This window comes from Gekko japonicus, unplaced genomic scaffold (genome assembly GCF_001447785.1).
Source record: "Gekko japonicus isolate JY-2015 unplaced genomic scaffold, Gekko_japonicus_V1.1 scaffold245, whole genome shotgun sequence".
Classification (NCBI taxonomy): domain Eukaryota; kingdom Metazoa; phylum Chordata; class Lepidosauria; order Squamata; family Gekkonidae; genus Gekko; species Gekko japonicus.
In genome coordinates this window covers 470,397-490,171 of record NW_015167537.1, presented here as the reverse complement: position 1 = coordinate 490,171, position 19,775 = coordinate 470,397, and the positions used below count along the sequence as shown (strand labels likewise).

Here is a 19,775-nt window from a genome sequence, read left to right as displayed (position 1 = left end):
CTGATGGTAGCTGTCTATTCTTCAGAAAAGAACAAATGAAAACATTTGCTTATTGCTCAAGATCTTCCGCAATAGCTCCCATAGAGAATTCTGAACACAAAATGGTACAGAACAGCACTATCAAAAAGCCTCTAGATTCCAGAATCGGTAGACACAGGATTTATATAAAATTCGATATTTAGATCATTGGTGCATACCATTTTCTTCTCAAGAGTGTGCCCTTCTAAATGCCACAGAGTTTGCCAGAATCTATTAACAACTGTTATGAGCTGGTCCTTTCCATTCTTTGCTCCCCATCACATGAGCTCTGAATCATGAAAGCTCATGCTGGAATAAATGTTAGTTTTCCAGGGGACACTGGACTTCTGTTTTGTTTTGCAGCAACAGGCTCACAGGGCTACCCCTCTAGAATCTCCATCACATGCCAGAGTTTTTGTCTTTCTGTGCTTCCACTGTGCCAGAATTCTCACCCTTAGGCCTCCCAGGCCATCCGCTTCTTGAAAAGTTGAAAAGCATCATTATGGGGTTTTGTACATACCTGAGTACTCAGTCCTATTTGGAAATCCCATCCTCTTTGCCTCATACCATCAATATGATGGTGTAAATAGGTGAAGGAAACAACTCTGTATGTGATCAGATTTCAGCTTATTCCATACAATCAGGTATTAAAACTGATTAAGACACTGTTTCCTGATAACCTTGGTTAACATCAAGCCACACATCCTACACCACAAGTGACAGACGTCCATCCAAGTTGTTTTCAATGTTTTTAATCTGAAACTCTAGTTTTTAATCACATAATAAATGTCAAAAAAACAAACCTAGTCTTTGAAAAACTTACACTACAATAGGGAACTGTCTATTGACAGTAACCTTACACATTAGTGTAAAATCATTGTGTAAGTAAATCGAACATTTAAATACAGAACTGACCTACCTACGCAAGTAAGTTCTGGACACAGTTTACATGGATGAACAAGTACTATATCAATTTTTAAAAATGAGCAGTCTTATGAGTGAGGCAATACTAGGGCCTCAAAAGTTCCTTTGATACCCATACGTTCCTGTGCACATGCTGCAGGATGCTATGAAAGATATTTCCTAAAATGTTTTTGGGAGCATCTTTTTAAATGGGCTCCATTCAGAATTGCTGCATCAGAAGCTCTGTTGTGATCACACCCCTTAACCCACTGAATCACGGCAATAGCTATTATTTTAGAAGCAGCCATCCATCTTTAACAACCATATTCAGTGTGGCATACAAATTAAGGTAGCCAACCTCCAGTTGAGGTCTGGAGATCTCCCTGCATTACATCTGAGCTCAGGTCACCTGAAGAAAACGCTTTTGCACTCTATGGCATCGCACCCTGTGAAGTCCCTCTCCTCCCCATGCCCCACTCCCCAAGTTCTACCCCAAAAATATCCAGATATTTTCCAACCCAGAGCTGGCAGCCCTAATACAGATAATGACTGTATCTAACAATAAGGCAGATGATAAGAGTGGTAGGAAAAAGAAGAAAACTGCATCAATACGGAAACTTGTTTTGAACCCTGTACTGTTAAAAATCCCCTATTTTCATTTTCTGCACGTAAAGTGTGTTGTACCAACCTGCGTGGAGTTGGATGGGGTGGTTTGAGATAAAAGAATCTCATGTCTCTCTGAGGAGACAAGCAAGACTGATGTGTGCACACGTCCTGCTCACCAAATGACCCTCACAGGTCTGTTGAGGCATGTACAGTGCATTCTCACAACATGCTTGGAGTCTCCAGCAAACAGCAAGTGACAGTCTCATGTCAAATGCTGAAATACCAATAACAGTATCAATATATCTTGAGAAGCAGGCAGTCATTCACTGCTGAAAGGCATGTCCTTTTAACAGGCAATGGAATAGCTGTGCCATTATTATATAATGAATGTCTTCCAAATGCATATCCAATACAAAGCGGCTTTTCAGCAGCTGAATATGAACACAATAGCTGCAAAAAATTCAAGCCATGCAATTCCAGAACATGTATGTGGTAAGTAAGAATTCGAAATAATGCCATGAATTTTACAATACTTAAAAAGTTAACAAACAGGTTTCATTAAGCCAGGGGTCCAGAACGTTTTGAGCCTGAGGGCTGTTTCGGAATTCTTAGAAAGGGTGATGGGCCAGCCACAAGACAGATGCCACAGGAGATGGAGCCAACCATAAAATGTCAGGCAATGAGGTTATGCACAATCCAAACTGCACCTCTTCAACATTTCAGGCAGAAGCTCTGCTTAGCAGGATGCCTCATTTTTGCAATTTTTATTTATGTATTTATTTATTTATTTTTCGTATTGGTATCCCGCCCATTCCAAAATGGGTTCAGGATGGGTCACATCATCTTTCAACAATACAATAAGTATAAAAGCACAGTATAAACATTTAAAATCAATAGTTATAGCTACTGGTGAAAGTTCCGACCCATAAGTACAGATGGATATGGCCAGTTGATGATAGATGGATGGCCGGCAGGTAGGAGACAGCAACCTCGGGGAGGCCATATGTGGACTCCCGCTGCCTCAACCAAAAGCCTGGCGGAACAGCTCCATCTTGCAGGCCCTGCGGAACTGAGTAAGGTCCCACAGGGTCCTCGTCAAGGCTGAACAGATGCCTTTTGAACTAGGGACCACCAGGAGATGTTGACTATTAGAGCGTAAAGCTCTTCGAGGCATATACAGGAAGAGGCGGTCCCTTAGGTATGTTGGTCCCAGGCCATATAAGGGACCATAGGGTTGTGGTGGTAGTTACTGCCCCCTGCTCCCAGCAGCCCTCAGTCGGCCCACGAGAAGCAAGAAGCAGGCAGACACCTCTGACAGTCCCTGGTCCAGATCTGCTGCAGAAAGTGAAATCTGAGCCTGTCGAAGAGAAAAGAGAGGTTGTGGAGGGCTGGTGTGTCGTCCATGGAATGGCACTGTTCCGTCCTTCATCCAGCTGGGCTCCTCTGTTGCTCCAAAGAGGCTTAGTCTACGTCCAGGATGGGGAGAACCTCGTTCCCTTTCATCTTCACCCAGTCAACATCCCAGTCCCAGATGGCTTACTTGACAACCACATCTGTAGAGAGTGTGCGCTCAGGAACCGAGAGAATCCAAGGAAAGCGTGCTACCAGTCTTTCAGTTCTCAGGATTTCTTAAGTTCCAAGATCACACTTTATAGCAGCTCTCGTCCTTCCCTCCTACCATCTTGTGTCTCCAATATCAGAGAAAGGACCACACAGTCCAGGAGATCGTATCAGCCCCAGGAGGACGAGGCTTATGCCCAGCGGGTGGAGGGGATCCTTTTCCAGATGGCGCACGGCGAGCTGGGAATGGATCAAGTTCTGCGCCCCCTCCAGCCCTTGGTTGTCCATTCTCCAGCCCCTTTTGCAACCAATAACAAGCTTGTAGAAAGTGGGTAGCCGTTGGAGGGGCTGTTTGTTCTCAAAAGTTAAGGACAGCGAGCTTGTGTCTAGGGGTTTGCATCTGGAGATACCCCAGCCAGAAATGTATCCAAAATTAGCTATTTCAGCTCTGGTATATCTGAACAAAAATAAACATTTCAGGAATCGGGGAAATAACAAAAGGTCACCTCCTGGAATTCTGGGAGTCTTTTTTGGGTTTGGGGGAGCAGGTTCAACCCCCCCTATGCCCTTTTACATTTTTTAAAGAAATAAGGAGAAGGAAGGCATGACCTGCGTTTTGTCCAGGGCCGCATGGCAGCTGCTGGCCCTTCCTTCCCTACAGGCGAGGCCGCCGGGGCCCTGAAAGCTGGGGATGGCTGCTGGGCCCTTGTGCCTGGCTGCAGGCTCCTGGCTGCAAATGGCGATGGCCACGGCTTCACAGAGGCTTCCAGAGATTCACAAAACCCAGACCGGGCCATTGGAGGGGAGGGGTCCTTTTTAATTCCAGGGCATGTTTTTGGGGTGCAGAAATCCTGGAATCTGAAAACTGTGCCCCAAAATAATTCCAAAAATGAAAACAGGCCATCACTGACATTCCATCCTTCCAAAAAGTGTGTCCCATAGAAAACCCTGGACCCTAAATTAAAACAAATGTTTTAATAGTGCACACCCTTAATTGAGTGTCTGGATTCTACTTGGCAGGTACTGAAGATGCGGAGTATTTTATGGCATGAAGTGTTGTCGTCCCCCCCGCAATGTATCCCTTTTCTGTTTTATGCTCATGGGTACTTCATGCTTGCACACTCTCTTAGTAAATGAAGAACAGTAGTTTGCTGTGTGATCTTGCTCAAGAGTACAGATTGACGTGTTCTGAGTTCTCTGTGCTTGAGAAATTTTAGCTCTGATTTTTTAAAAGAAGGTAACTTTGTAGCCATGAAGGACTGCTATGGTTTGTTATGAAGCTGTGCAGACAACATAGTGTTACACGCTCAGAAGCCACAGTGAATGTTAAGTATTTCTTGGGGTCAGAAGGTGGGGAATCTGTGCTCCTCCCCCACAGTAGCAAATGCAGAATAAATGTTGCAAAATTAAAATTAAAATGATTTGATTAATTAAAAAAAAAGAGTAAGGTCCCACAGGGTCCTCGTCGAGGCTGAACAGATGCCTTTTGAACTAGGGACCACCAGGAGATGTTGACTATTAGAGCGTAAAGCTCTTCGAGGCATATACAGGAAGAGGCGGTCCCTTAGGTATGTTGGTCCCAGGCCATATAAGGGACCATAGGGTTGTGGTGGTAGTTACTGCCAAAGCAATATTTTTTTAAAAAATCTGGGCATTTAATCAGGTCTCCAGCAGCCAATTAGAAGCCCTACTGTGCAAAAGTCCCACCTTCCCCACTCACTTTCTAACAAAACTTGGCAGCCACCTGGAAAGGTATTGGTGGGCCCCATGGCACCCACAAGCACCCATGCATTAAGCGGTTGTGCTTACTGTATTTAAATTAATTTTATAACTAATATTTATACACATTTCATATTAATTATGAATATAAAGGTATTCTTATAGGCTGAGATAGGGCAACACTGTTCATTGCAACTTCAGCCACTTAGTCTGCATGAAGAAGTCAGAAGGAAACCGTGTGAACTGTTGGCAGAGTAAGTAACACAGCAACAGTGCACAACTGATTGAAGAGTAGATAAAGGTTTATTTAGGAATTAACATACTTGATAGGAAAGAGGAAAGACCGAGAGGGTAAGCCTGAGTGTGGCACTTCTGAGAAAAGGGGGGAAATTGCCCTAAGAGTAGCAATCTCTGGAAACAGACAAAGACTGACACTTAACAGGAGAGAAGGTGCTGCCCTCACTATCCTACCTAATTGTCTTCTTGCTGCCCCCTGCAGGGTCTTCTTCTCTTCTTCTTTGTACACCAGAGATTGTCTTTCCAAACACAAACTACCTTAAACTGTCTTCCATTTCAGTCTTGCATGTACCCATCGAAGTCCAATCATAACAATGGCAGGCCGAACAGAGATGTCTTGTAGATACCATTAAAGCTTCTCCCCTCGCCCCAAGCTGTTGATTTTAATCTCAAGAAACACCTGGTATTTACACAGGCAGGGATGCACAAATAGGTATAGATATGCCACCATTACCCCCACTGATTATGTCAGAATTCTGCATACCAGTAGTAAATTCTTCAAGTCTCCTCTCTACACCCAAGGTACTGCCCATGATACTCTTTAAAGGGTTATTACTACAGAGAAGAAGCAAAAGGTTGTAATTATCCAAGGGTATAGCTTCTGTTTAGTAAACAAATCTGATTGTGACAAATTAAAGGTCTATAACCACAGAATAATTAATCATGTAAACAAGTTCCAAATCAATTAAAATTAATGCCAAGATGCTTGAAACTCATATGCTCAATTATATGATTATGCAATTGTGGCCACTAAAGAGTATCTAACTAATTAATCCTGAATGCAGTTAGATACTAACGCATACAGTGGCACAAGGGAAAGAATATCTTTTGGAATAATGTTCCCATATCACGGAGATAATGCTTACATTTTTTTTTTCCTTCTGGCACCACAGTCAGTATTTCCCATACTACACACATTTGCTGAAGCTGCAATTTGTAGATCAGGTCAAAGTTAGCCAAGGTGCAAGTTTTAATGCATTCGTTAAGGGTAATGAAAGACTTCAAATATGATTTACAAATCTGAAATACTTCATTCATTTCAGCTCTGCTGAGGAGCACAGCTCCTGCTAAACTAATTTGGAGTCCAGTTCAGTGCCCATTCTTGTACAGGCTTCACTTGGCACAAAATTATTCAAGGTCGGCATTACAGCCTCATCATTTCTGTGTCAGATGACAGATGAGGCTGATGGCTTCTGCCTCAGCTGTCATCGGGGCACCCATGAAGAACTAGCAAGCAGTCAGAGCTTTCCTGCAAAGGCCCAGCTTTCCTTGCTTGTGGTGGCATAACAGCACAGGTGTCTCTTAATCAAATCCAGTGGCACTGCTTTCAGGCAAGATGAGCACAAACTGCATGGTATTTCTCCTGCAGCTTTGCAGGAAACACTAAGGCTTCCAGTAAAACTTAAACAAAACATCCAGACGCTCTCCTCTAAAGTGGAAGCATACAGAAAATGAGCAGCAAACTTCAGCTGAATAGCTGCCATTTTGTAAACAAGGACTCAATACACAACTCTGATGAAAGGTGTTCTCTTATCATTGTATTTTATACTGCAAACAAAAGCCAGCTTGACTGTGGCCCATGGTGGAGACTCCAGCAGTACAGACAGATGGCAAATCTGGGATATCATTTAGAGAAGAGGAGTTGGTTTCTATACCCCCGCTTTTCTCTACTTTTAGGAATCTCAGAGTGGCTTACAATCTCCTTCCCTTCCTCTCCCCACAACAGGCACCCTGTGAGGTATGTGGGGCTGAGAGAGTTCCAAGAAAACTGTGACTGGTCCAAGGTCACCCAGCAGGCTTCATGTGGAGGAATGGGAAGTCAAACCTGGTTCTCCAGATCAGAGTCCGCTGCTCTTAACCACTACACTACATTGGCTCTAAAGGTAGCAAATGTCATCCAAAATATGCCACCAATGTGGACCCTAAACCTAAGGTATCTATCTGTCTGTTGTACAACCTGCCTCTTAGATCACTGCTTTATGAAGTCTATATGAATCACTCATCCCTAGACTCATATTGGAAGCACTTCTCCCTTCTGACAGAGGAAGAAGTTCTCCATGTACAGTGAGAAGCACACTCCAAACTTTTTGTTTGTTTGTTTTGCCTCAGGTGGTGAAAAGGTTGACGCTGTTCCTGGTAATAGGACTTCAGTCTCATAGTTATCATATCACATCCAAGGCTTCTTAGGCCACCAGAGTGGGAAGGACCTCTGCCGGAGGGCTTCTGCCAATTACAGTTGGAGTCATTGGCCATGGAATTGCAACTCCTTAGCAAAAACCCACTGAAAGGTTAATAGTGAGCTGTTGGGAATTACATATCAGAGATAATATTTAGTAAGCAGCTGACAAGGGCCACCCTAGGGTCCTCAGTGACAGAGCAATTGGAACACACGCCTCCCAAGGATCCATGACCCAAAACATCTGACACTTTTTCCAGGGGAAGCAGCAGGAGACTCTCAACAGCAATTTATCTGGATGCAATATAATGTGCCATAATTCTCCTTTACCATGTGTACATATGAATCAGCATATAGTACACATTTTAAGATCAGCAGAAAACAAACCATTACTGTGAAGTATAAACCAGCTTTAATTCTTTAAAAAACTGCTGGTAAGATTCTGTCTAGCTTCAGAGTTTGTGCTAGGGCTGCCAAGTTCCCCCGGGGGGCAGAAATCCCCCCGCCCCAGAGGCCCGTTCCCCGATGCCGGGGAATCGGGCCCCGGGGGGAACCCCGCCCCAGCGTGCGCGTCACAGAGAAGTGACGTCATGATGACGCTGGGCACGCTGGGGGTAGGGCCAAGGCTATACAAGGGAAAACTCTATGGTTTTCTCTTGTATGGTCATGGCCCTGCCCCCAGCGTGCCCGGCGTCATGACGTCACTTCCCTGTGACGTGCATGCGGAGCGCCGGGATCCGCACGGGAGTCCCCCGCCGGCAAGGTAAGTGCCACTTGGCAACCCTAGTTTGTGCCTCTCTTAGCATTACAAGGAGTGATCGCTTAAAATTAAGCTGAACTTCTAGTCCCAATATCTCTTTCAAGGTTTTTAAAATCAATATCTGCTTTTCAACAGCTCTTCAAAAAAGTGTTCCAAAATAGGTCCCAAAGGAACAGGATAGGCAGGCATGAGACATCCTGTTTTTAAAAAGACCAAAGCATAAAGAACATCATCATCATCAACATGGACACATACCCTTTTAAAATGATATCATCTCATCTTTAGATAGCTACGAAGAATCAGTCAGGCAGCTTTCTCTTTGCAAATGTAGTTCTCTATCTTAATACCCAGTGAGATAAACACAAACTCGTACTACACTTGAAATATCACAGCAACAGCTGGCATCCAGTAAATGCCGCAAAACATTCTTGTTCTCTTCTCAGAGATAAGCAGCCAATGTTTCATTATCACCAGGAAGCATATTCAGCTAATCATAGCCCACAATTCAGATATTTATTTTTTTTAAAAAAATTATTTGAAAAATAAGAAACTTTCCAGATCCTATGGGTCTTATCCAGAGGACTCTGCAGTAGCAGATGAATTAGTCAAATGACTGTCCCAACACAGATCCCAGATCTAGTGGTAAGGAATTGCTGTTTCCCAGAATTCAGCTTGGGAGATGCAGTTGATGGAAAATATCCCAGCAAATTAGATATTGCAGCTGTTCTGTCATAAGGATGCCCTTGTGCTGGTGTCACAGGCTCCATCCAAGAACCCTCCCCACCTGCTTCTCCACACCATGTTGAATTCTTACAGTTTTCAAGAAGCACGTGGCTTCTTTTCCATCTTCCTCCCCCAAAGTTCATGAAACCCATCTGTTCAGCATATGTATCTTTCACACACACACACATATATAAAATTTATAAAGAACATCCATTGTGCACAAGGCTGTCTCTCTCCTTCCATCATCCAGGAATGTAATTTTTGTAGTCAGAGTAAATAAAGAACCAGAAAGGGGTGGAAATATTTCCCCATACAACCCGAACCAGTGAAAACAGCATCTGCCTAGAAAGAATTTAAGTTTTACAGAGGAACTACTGGAGAAGCATTAATTATTGAGGAGAAATGCTCTTTTTAATCAATGATTGTTTATTCATCTCAAGTTACAATTCCCTGCGCGCTTACTTGAGAGTAAGCATTACTGAAATGTACTGAACTTACTTCTAAAGAAATATGCTCTGGATCATCAGAGTGCCTGTATTTTTAGTTCTTATATATAACAGAATACAAACCAGATTACATCCTGTTGTAGATATGGTTTACCGTATTGCTTTGGACTTACAATTTCACAGGGAAAACTCTGTGCAGCATTTAATTAATCAGCTATGATTTGGTGAGGAAACGATACCCAACATTCCATTAATTAGATAATTGCTTCTCAGCCTCAAAATAGTCCAAACAAACCAATCATTCAGAAGAAGCCTATCATTAAAAGCAGTTTAGCAGGAATTAAAAAAAAAGAAAGAAAAGAAACAAGCTTGATTTGCCAGGATGTCATCTCACCTCATTCATTTTGGGAATTTAGCATTTAACCCACTGCTTCTTAGGCTGTCCTCCTAAACATGTCTACTTAGAAACAAGTTCCACTTAAAAATCACCGATGCCTTACTTCCAAGTCTCTGTGTTCAGGGTTGGGCCAGCCAGTATCCTTTCGCTATCCTTTCCTGGATTCCTCAGCCTTGGCTGTTGTGGACATGCTGTGTTTTAACAGATGGGCTGGGTGGCAAACTGCAGGCTGTAAACTAGCAAGCAGTGTGGAATCCGCACTGAATGATATTGAACTGAATGCTCGTAAAGTTCACGGACACAGGCAGACTCAGACCTGCACACCATCTCTCTCTCTCTCACACAGCCCCCCCCCCCCAAGAACACACACAGCACTCTCCAGTCTCTCCCCATCCCCCCCCACCTATCTCGGGAAAGTTCAAGACTTGGCATTAGGAATTACATCCGCCTCACACACATTAAAGCCCCATTTCTGGCATAAGCGAAGGAGGAGGAGCAAACATACCACAGCCATATTTACCTCTCCTGATAAATTAGCATATATTAACAAACAAATAAACATGGATTAAACAAACAGAGATACAGGATCACAGCTGAACATGTAAGGTTACATTTTACACTGTTTTTCTGAAACCTATCCCTTGTCAAATAAGTTACATTGTGGGGTGGGGGAGCATTCTTCATCTATTGCAATAAATAGTGAATTGCTACAAGTATATAATTACCATATGAAAAATATATATTCTTAGCTCTTACTATGCTTGGATAGGAAGAAAACAGACACCAAGATGGATTGGTAACATGATTCAAGCAATCCAGCGTTTGTCAGTTTGTGTTTACAACCAAATTGTTGCCATGATGTGTTATATTTGTAGATGCACACACAAATTTAATATACAGCAACTGGGTCCTGCATTGTGTATGGTGTGTCTTCGTGTTTACTTTGAGAATCATCTGTATTACACAACTGGCTAGTTTCACAGGCCTATTCTAATTATCTTCATTGATAATTATTACTTCTGTAGATTGAAACACAGTAATATTGTGCTTTGAATTACAGAGCTGGAAACGAAATATTTGCCATGAACACAATTCCCGTGAGGGGACACCCTTAAAAAAAAGTTCTCATCTTAGAGATCACACCCACCCACAAACCCCATCTGAACTAGTTGCTCTCACCACTGTAACTGCTTGCCCTTGCCAGAATTATTTTCACTAAAGGTACCCGAGACACAAAAAAGGGGAAACCCCAAGATAACAAAAATTCTAAATGGGCATTTCCTGAATTCGTTGCCAAAAGAAAGAGTTTGGAGTGCACGCACAATCCCTGCCGTGTTTTAAACAGCCCGTTGGCAGCACACACAGGTAGAAAACTAGTTGCGGGGCTGGCTAGGGGCACAGCCCGGCCCCCGTGGAGCCTCTGGGCAGCAGAGATCCCCAACACGCACCGCCTAGACGCCCATAAGACAGACAGACAGACTGGCTAACCCCCCCCCCCGGGGGGGGGGAAGAATAGGGTGCGAGAGAGGAACTCACCCTTTTGCGCCCCTCCGATTCCTCTCGAGGAGTCCCACTCCTCAAGGCGCAGCGGTCCCGGCTTCGGAGACGCCTCGAGCGCCGCCCGAGAGCATCCCTGCCCCAGCGGGCTTTCAGGCCGGGACGGGAAGCCGAGCAGCCACGTCCGTCGCGCCCACCCTCTGACAATTCATTGACCTCCCGCCGAGCGCCAGCCTAGGCGAGCGAGGCGGCCGCACAGCCGGCAGACAAGAGAGCAGAGCCGGGGGCGGGCGGTGGGCATGGCCAGCTCTCCTGACGGGCAGCCAGGCTTCCCTCGGCACGGGATGGGCGGGCGCCCAAGGCGAGAAGAAGGCGCCGGCCGGACAAAGGGCGGGCGGCTGGGACGCCGGGAGGGGTGGGGACCCCTGGTGGACAGAGGGCGGAAGCGCAGCTGGAAGCAAGAGCAAGGTGGGCGCCCGAGGGAAGGCGCAGCAAACACAACCCCCCCCCACCCCACACACACAATTCGTGTTTATTTGTCCTCCTCTAAAGGAAGTTGTTGCCGCCTGACATCTGCTCGGACACCCCTCCTTCCTCCTCCACCAAGCGAAAATAATCGGTCATGTGCCTAAGAAACAGATTTCATACTGAGCTGAGAAGAGGAGCGTTTCTTTTCAAACCCAACTTCTCCAATCAGGCTAGTCGCCTTCCTCGCAACAAGATGCTGAAAGTCACGGGCTTACTTTGCAACGGGAGAGTTGCAAAAGGAAGGGGTACAAGCGGGCGGGACGGAGAATGTCCCCTTTGAGTAAGCTATGAAGTTAAGGACCACAGAGGATCTGTCGAAGTGGCGCTTTCCGAAATGGGAATGCAGGATCCTTGCTGTGTTCACTGTATTCCTTGAAAGCAACGGTCCACACATACCGTTTAAGAGACAGGTGAGTGTCCCCCCCCCCAATGCAGTGCTGCCTGGGATCACCTACAGTGGCAGAAAAGGGGCTGCCAACTTCCAGGTAGGTCCTGGAGATCTCCAGAAATTACAATTTACTGCCAGATGACAGAACAGTTCCACTTGGGGAAAAAAACAATTGTTTCAGAGGGTGGACTCTGCTGGGGTCCCTCCCATACCCATACCCTGCCCTCCTAGGGCTCCACCCCCAAATCTCCAGGAACTTCCCAACCCAGATTTGGCAACCCTAAGACTCCCCACCATCATCTACATCACTGAGTTCCAAAACCCAGTGGGACTTCTGGAGAAGACCGTTTCCATCTGGATTTTGCTGTCTGTGCACCTTCCAGTCCTAGCATAACTCTGCAGGCTCAGCTACCATCTGGCTTGAGCCATTCACTTCCACTGCCTTAAGGTAACTTTAGGAAAGAATTTAGACATTTCCGCCCAGTAGCAGTTCTAGGAGAAAGCATGCATTACACTCACTTGCCCTTGGCAAACTGGGCAGGTGCAGGATGTCTCTGTGTGCTACCCAGCCAGGTTTTTCTGCCAAGCTCCACACATATAGCAGTAGCATACCGAAAAATAACCCCAATCAGGACTGGCTTCAGTACGTACATATACTCCACCAGCTGAATGATGAACATGGAAGCTGGCATAGGTTTTCCATATGAACTGCAAATGACATACAAATAGATCCTCACTGACACTTCATGGATGGGTAACTTTTCCTGGTACAGTTGCTGCCATTTACATCATTGGTACCCTCCCAATCAGGGACATGTAAAGACTTCTCTGGCCTCTTTACAAATCACACAAACATGGCCCTTCCAAGAAGTTCAGGTGCCACATGATAAGAAGCCAAACCCCATGAGCAGAAGTATTTACACACACACTGATTGGCGTGGGACTCCCCTGGAAGCAACCACACCAGGAAAAAAGGATATTTGAAAGCATGCTGGGATTAATTCTGGCTCCAGACCACTTTGAGTTTTGTGAGTACTCTTGGACCCACAATATATTGTCTGCCACTAATGGCTAATGCAGTCTTGGCCACCATGACATGGGTGCAGAGTAGAACTCTATGGGGAAGTGCCCTTTTAAATCACAACCATTCCATTCTCACATTCACCCTTACCCAACAAGGGTGATCAGTGCCTCAAAACGATGGATGGGAAAACCCACATCCAGCTGTTGGAACTGAACATCGTTGTGAGATCAAGGCTACACCCATATACTAGTGGACCAAAGATAGCATCACGTGCCAGAAGTGTGGGAGGGCTGATTCTCATCACCTTTCGTCTCTCTTATTACAGGTGATCATAAGTGATAGTTTATGCAGGGAGAAGAGCCTTGTGTTTAACTGCATGAGCACAACCCACTGAAGCATAAAAGTTTGGACTAAGGCCATCACCTTAAAGCACATCACGACAATTTTATTGCAACTCGCTTCAACAGAATTGTTTTTTGCACCACAGATTTATAATTGTGCAGCAAAGGTTTAAAAATCTCACTTTTAATACAGGCCAGCTATGAAGATGCATGAGTTCATAACTGTAATGTTCAAAGTACTTAGTAAAAAGAACACAAATTGCAATCAAAGCACCGAGAAGTATCAAAGAGTTGAGATGAATGAAGGGAGGGAAGGATTTAAAGAGCAAGGGAGAGAGAGTACATAAAGGGAATATTAATCTCCATTTACCAACATTTTGTCTTTGCGAAAGATCTTTACAGAAAAGCGAACATCTAAATTGGCTACTGAAATATTTAATTTTCAGCATTAATGAATAATTATCCTTTTTAAAATACTCTTTGAGTTTGCTGGGAAAACACAGTCCTTCAAAGAGTTCCTCTTAGAAGAAAGAGAGATCTTAAAAAGGCTCCTCTGAAAGACTGAATTAACTGGAGGCTCAGATTGAATACCATTGTATAGAGCATCTCTTAGTCCTTCATTCAAAGCAAGTGCACTTAATCTGAAGTGGAACCCTCTCAACTTGTTGTGTCTACATGTTCATGGGGGTAAAAGCAAATTGCATCAAGGGCTGTCACACAAAGCGGCTGCAAGGTCCCTTCTTCATTTCAATTGCCAGCTCAGGATAGTTGCACATTGGGATACTTAATGAGACATACTAAAATGTTCCAGCGTAAGATCAATTATATAGAAACAAGATCAACAAAGAGGTTAGATTTATAATTCTTCAGTCCAGCTGTAAAAAGAAAGGTTTGGTTCAAACACAACAGAAAACCATGGTTGATTTGTTTCATTATTAAACCAGAAAGGGACCTACAGATTATCTTTGCAACTTGGTGTGGCTCACCAGTTCCTGGTTTCAGCAGGGCCAGTCTTTTCCCCACCTACCGCTGCTCTCAGAAAGGCAAGGCTCTGCTGAGCCATGCCCTCCTTCACTAAGACCAGCACGGGAAGCTGCTAGGGCAAAGCTAAATTTAATAAAAGAACATCATTTCTCAGAATGAAGATATGGCATTTTAATGCAGTCTTTTTCAAAATTTTATTTTGGAGCATTCGATGTGAGAGGAGAAAATGTAACACCCCAGAGAGGTGCTTGTTTTTGAGATATTCCTGTTTTTCCAAGAATGAAGCCAGAGGCATACTGAGAATGTTCAGTCTTACTTCAGGATTAACTGGTGTTCTGCTGGTTCTGTAGCACTAATGGGGTTGATCTGATATATTGCTAGAATAGCATGAGCATTAAAGAGCTTAAATTTTATGAACAAATACACATGACTGAACAGACTGTAGTGCAGAGGTGTCAAACGCATTTGTTACAAGGGCCGGATCTGACATAAATGTCACTTTGACGGGCGGGGCTTTGTGTGCCATAAAACACAATGCTAGGTACCAGAGGTAGAAACTGTATAAAGAACAGCAGCTAGTAAGCTCCGAGTTGGTGTATTCTTACTGGAAGGCCCCATGGGCTGGGAGGAGGGTGCAGAGGAAAACCCACATGGGCGGACTGGAGAGGCAGCAGTGCAGAGTTGGGCAGATGCTCCCATGATGCTTGACTGCTGCAGAGGACGTTTTTCTGTCCTGTTGAAGCCACAATGGAGTGGCTCCACCCACTCCCCCCCCCTGCACTCCCTCCCTTGCATCAGTTGCTCAAGGGCCACATAAGAGCCCTGGACGAGCCAGTTACGGCCTCCGGGCCTTATGTTTGACACCCCAGCTGTAGTGCATACAAGCAACTAATTTTTTAAAAAATCTATCATCAGGGAACAATAACTAAATCCAGTTGTCAGAAAAGTGATGCTGCTGTTCTGGGATAGCAACCAATTGTTTTCAACAAGTGCAGTCATTGTCACCCAACACCTAACAACAAGTGCAGTCATTGTCATCTAAATAGGTGCTCTTTGTCCACTTTGAATACAAGTTACTGAAATGCATTGCCTCTATGAGGCTGTCAGTGAAGAGCATATTAATTTAGGTGAATATTTTATCTGCTAATGAGAAATAGCTTTACCTTAATTACAACACCAAGCCATTTAGTAGCCAGAGAGTAAATTTATTTATTTATTTCATTAAGCTTCTATACCACCTTCCTCACAAGCAGGCTCAGGGAGGTGCACAACAAATTTGTATAAAATACATATAAAATAAGTTAATCTAAAATCCTGATCCATAAAATCTAACATTTATATGGTGCCATAATACAATTTTCTGCCCCCCCCTACATTAGCATGGGGGAGAGAGGGGGTGAAAAGCAGGTAATAAGCCAAATAGAAGGGGCCTTGCTATGCAGTCTGATGAGCTTCATCATCATCACAAAATCAATTTAAACATGTAAAGTTGCGTCTTCATTTACTTCTTACAATTCTAATATTATACTTATTTGGAAAGCAGCACAAAATTATTTATGCACTGCTTGCAACCCATTCATTTCTTTCACCTCTTGCCACCAACTTGCAACTCGATGTTCAATAACTGCTTCTCCAATTTTTCTATATCCACACGATGCTTCATCAGAAAATGCCCATTCAAATGAAAGACTGGTATGTCATTTTTGTACCTTTCATACCAGGCCATTTGATCTGGAAGGGTAATGTCCACTTCCTGCAAAATAAACTTTTAGAAACAACTAAATTACTATATAAACAAAAACAAACAAGCAACAACAAACTTCTAAGCATGCATATTTTAAAAGGAAGTTGCACTGAAATAATAAGTTTAGTTCCAAGAAAATACATTTAGGATCAGCTGATTTGGTTCAAATTTGATCATAATTGTTATTTCTGTAAAAGTGGAGCCAGCTTTTTTAATGCAGAGGGCACTTTTGAGAATGGGGATCTGGGGGTTCCAGTAAGCATCTGTACTACAGAGGTGACTGCAAATGTAATGCTCAAACTGTTTAGCTCCAAGGTACACAATATTAAGTGATTATGAAATCTACAGCTTGTGTATCAATAAATGATGCGGATTTTTGATCTTGTTGCAAGCCTCTTGTACAAGTAGAACAGTAGTATTGTTTTACTCTTTTTTTTTTTAAGTCTGGTGACGTAGAACGTTTTGTGGGAATTAGGTGGAACAAGTTAGATCCTCAAACATGTATTTTTTATATCTTTCTGGAATTTCTGGATTTCAGTGCCTGAAGTTTTCCTTGCATGATCTGTCAGGCACATTTTATATCTGGTTCTTCTTGCTGCATTTATCTCTGGATGACTGTACAGGGACAGACTGGCCAGCCTATAGGCCTCCAGGTACTAATGCATGCAGAGGTTGTCTTCAGAAGTTGCCATCGCCAGTTAGGCTTTTTGGCAGATCTTAGTAAGGTTTGTAGCTGCTGGAGGGAGGCAAGACATCCATCACAAGACAGACTTAGCTAACAAATTCTGCAGCTTTTGGTTTCTCTGCCTAGCTGAGTCCACTTGTCAATCCCTTCAATCAAGAAGCAAAATCCATTGTTCTCCAAATTAGAATGACTTTCTTCATGCTAACTCATTTCTTCTGAGTAAAGAAGCCAATTAGTATCACCTGTAACATGGAAATACACTCTTGAACTCATTCCTATTAAATAGGAAGTAGTCACATTATTTCTATAAAAATGTATTTAGGATTGCAATTGGATTTTCGTGCAATATCTGCCAACAGGCTCGGCTTCTGTTTCAGTGATGAGTGACAAACAGCTTTTATTATGGTGTTGTTGCACCTTGTTTTTCATCTATGCAACTGAGTCTTAATACAGCCCAAATCCACATAGAACAGATGACAGAATGACCACATGTGGAATACAATGGGAGTTATGGGTACGGGGTGTGCAAAATGCTAAAAGTCTGATTGCTGCTTTTTTCCAGAAAATAATTGGGGGGGGGGGATCAAGATTAACTTGAAAGAGAAAATTTGTTCTTACATGAATGGCCCAGATACATGGAATTTGAGACAAATCACAAAGCCTGAAAATACTCAGCAGTGATCTGTTTTATGAGGATAAAATGAAAACCGATTGAAATAATTGCTTGGAGAAAGAAACAGGTTTGCAGATAAAGCCAGACTAAATTTCATTCTCCAAAAGGAATTTCTGATTTTCTCTACATGTTGTGGATTCTTGTGTTCATATAAATACAGGACTGTGTTAATTACCTTATGTTTATATGGCTCTAGCACTGCTTTGGCTTCATCACATAAGGGACATGGTTTCTAGGAGGAGAAAAAAGAAACAGACAATAATGCTAAGAAATAACTGAGCACAATCTTCATCAATGCCTATACCCTATTACACAGATGACTTTGGATTTTATAACACAGAATAAAAAGGGAGAGGGTGCAGGGTCAAGAAAGACAGGAACATCCATTCTCTAGCTCCTTCCCCCACACTTCACCCGACAAGCCAGTCTACGGTGTGTCAAGACTACAAATCATATGGCCCATGGTGAGGCGCATGCAGAGTAAAAGATCAGAAGCACATGACATTGTCAGTGAGTCACTGCACTTGCCATGAGTACACAGCTGTACAAGGCAGAAGCAATACATACGTGGGTGGATCCTACCCCTATCCAACCACTCTGCTGAGCAAAGCATGATGCCTTCCTCCAGTCTCAGGAGCCTTCGTCTGGCATAAGCGTCACTTCATTCAGTAGAAGCTGAAGGAAGTCTTCTAAGGATGGATCTGCTCCATTAACCCTTTAAATGTGTACCCGTGTCTGCCCTTTAACGTGTGAGGCAGCTGGCAAAAGGAAGAGTGGGAGTAAGGGTAAAGGACACAAGGTGCTCCTGTGACCCTCTTTCACTGGCACTTCAATCAGGAAAAAATACCTGTTTGCTTTCTGCACAGTGAACACTCCACTGTCTGAAGCCATGATATGCAGTATGAAAGCACTCAGAAACATTTGATGGGGAGCCACAATTGCTTTGCACATGTTTACTGCATGTTTACAGATGCATGTCTTCCCTCCAGAGTTATAGTATTCATCCCTTGGACTCAATGTGGATGCACTAACTTGCGTCTTCCTTGCCAAGTATGAAGCTCCTTTAAGAAGCTCCAAAGACAGTTGAAAAGGATGGGAAATTCCATTCATTGATTCTGTCTCCTACAGGAAAAACCTGTGGGCCTTTCAAGCTACTGTGATCATTGCTAGTCCACAGTGGTCTCTTCGTGCAAAGTTACTCCAGTCTAAGGCCACTTAAACCAGAACCTTCCTCAGCCAAGTGGAGAGACTTCACTTTCAAATCACAGAAATAACTTTCAAAGAGGCCTTATCTTTATTCAGCTACTGTCAGGGACAATAAAACTTTAGAATGTGCTGTAGTGAGAGTTCATATTTCAGAAAAGCGAGATGATAACAAAGGATTTCTCTCCTTCCCTTTACCATAAAAAATGCTAAAGCTACTGCACAGTATCCCATTCTCAGAAAAGGGATCCCGCTCCAGTGGGAACCCTCTCTACAAATAATACTATTACTGGTAAGATTCTCAGCAGCCTGGCTTTAAGCTACTCTGATGGGACACTCAAGAACTTTTAGGCAACCTTAATTCCCTTCCAAGAGTCCTCAATTGCTTCAGCTGTAAAAGGGAAACTGAATTTTCTACAGAAGAAACATTCAGACCTGCTGGGCACCAAGAATATGAAATGGCAGGTTTATCCCTTCAGTGCATTCTGCCCTCCTTACTTAAAAACATATCTGAGGCTGGACTGAGTGGCTCCAAGCTGGGAACACAAAATTAGGCTATTATAAAAAGCCTGCATTTTAGAGAGATAATTTTGCTCTGCAATCGCCAGTGATCCCACACATCCTCTGCTCAAAAAAAAAAAAAAAAAAAGCACATTAACGCATGCATACATTTAACACAGGGGGCAGTTTAGAATACTATTTCCAGTTTGTTAGTGACAATTTGCCCTTAAAATTTCAAACTGTTAAGACTCGGCATGTGCTAAAGCATCACAAAAGGCTTTTCCTCTACCCAATTATTAACCTCTAAAAGTAATCCTGTTATTCACCACCTCATTGCCTTCTGGATTATAAACTGCACAGCCAGCTGGCAGAGACAGGCCTGCGACTTTAACATTTTCTCGTAGAAAGACCTGTTTTGAACAATGCGCCCAATAAAGCTTTGACTTGGCTTAATTGGATCACATTAACTAAATAAAATACTCTGGAATCAGATTTACCGTTCATTCTACAAAGCCAACAGTCCTTTCTATCCATTTTTAACCACTTTCCTATAAATTCTCATTGCATTCTGACAAACCAAGCATTTGTTTTGCAGATGAACC

General features: G+C 43.4%; 2 protein-coding genes across 6 annotated transcripts in view; both read right to left on the bottom strand.

The window, feature by feature from the left end:
- Positions 1–11,355, bottom strand: part of MARCH3 (membrane associated ring-CH-type finger 3) — a 176,792-nt gene extending 165,437 nt beyond the window's left edge. For all 3 annotated transcript variants that reach the window (XM_015413522.1, XM_015413521.1, XM_015413523.1), the window contains exon 1: positions 11,142–11,355. The gene's annotated coding sequence lies outside the window, so the exon portion shown is untranslated. The remainder of the gene's footprint in view (positions 1–11,141) is intronic.
- Positions 11,356–15,564: 4,209 nt separating this feature from the next.
- LOC107112397 (chromosome unknown open reading frame, human C5orf63) overlaps positions 15,565–19,775 on the bottom strand; it is a 29,586-nt gene continuing 25,375 nt past the window's right edge. For all 3 annotated transcript variants that reach the window (XM_015413526.1, XM_015413524.1, XM_015413525.1), the window contains 2 exons: positions 17,645–17,701; positions 15,565–16,132 (listed from right to left, as the gene is read on the bottom strand). In XM_015413526.1, the coding sequence (XP_015269012.1) occupies positions 15,953–16,132; positions 17,645–17,701 (237 nt within the window). In that variant the 3' untranslated portion in view covers positions 15,565–15,952. The remainder of the gene's footprint in view (positions 16,133–17,644; positions 17,702–19,775) is intronic.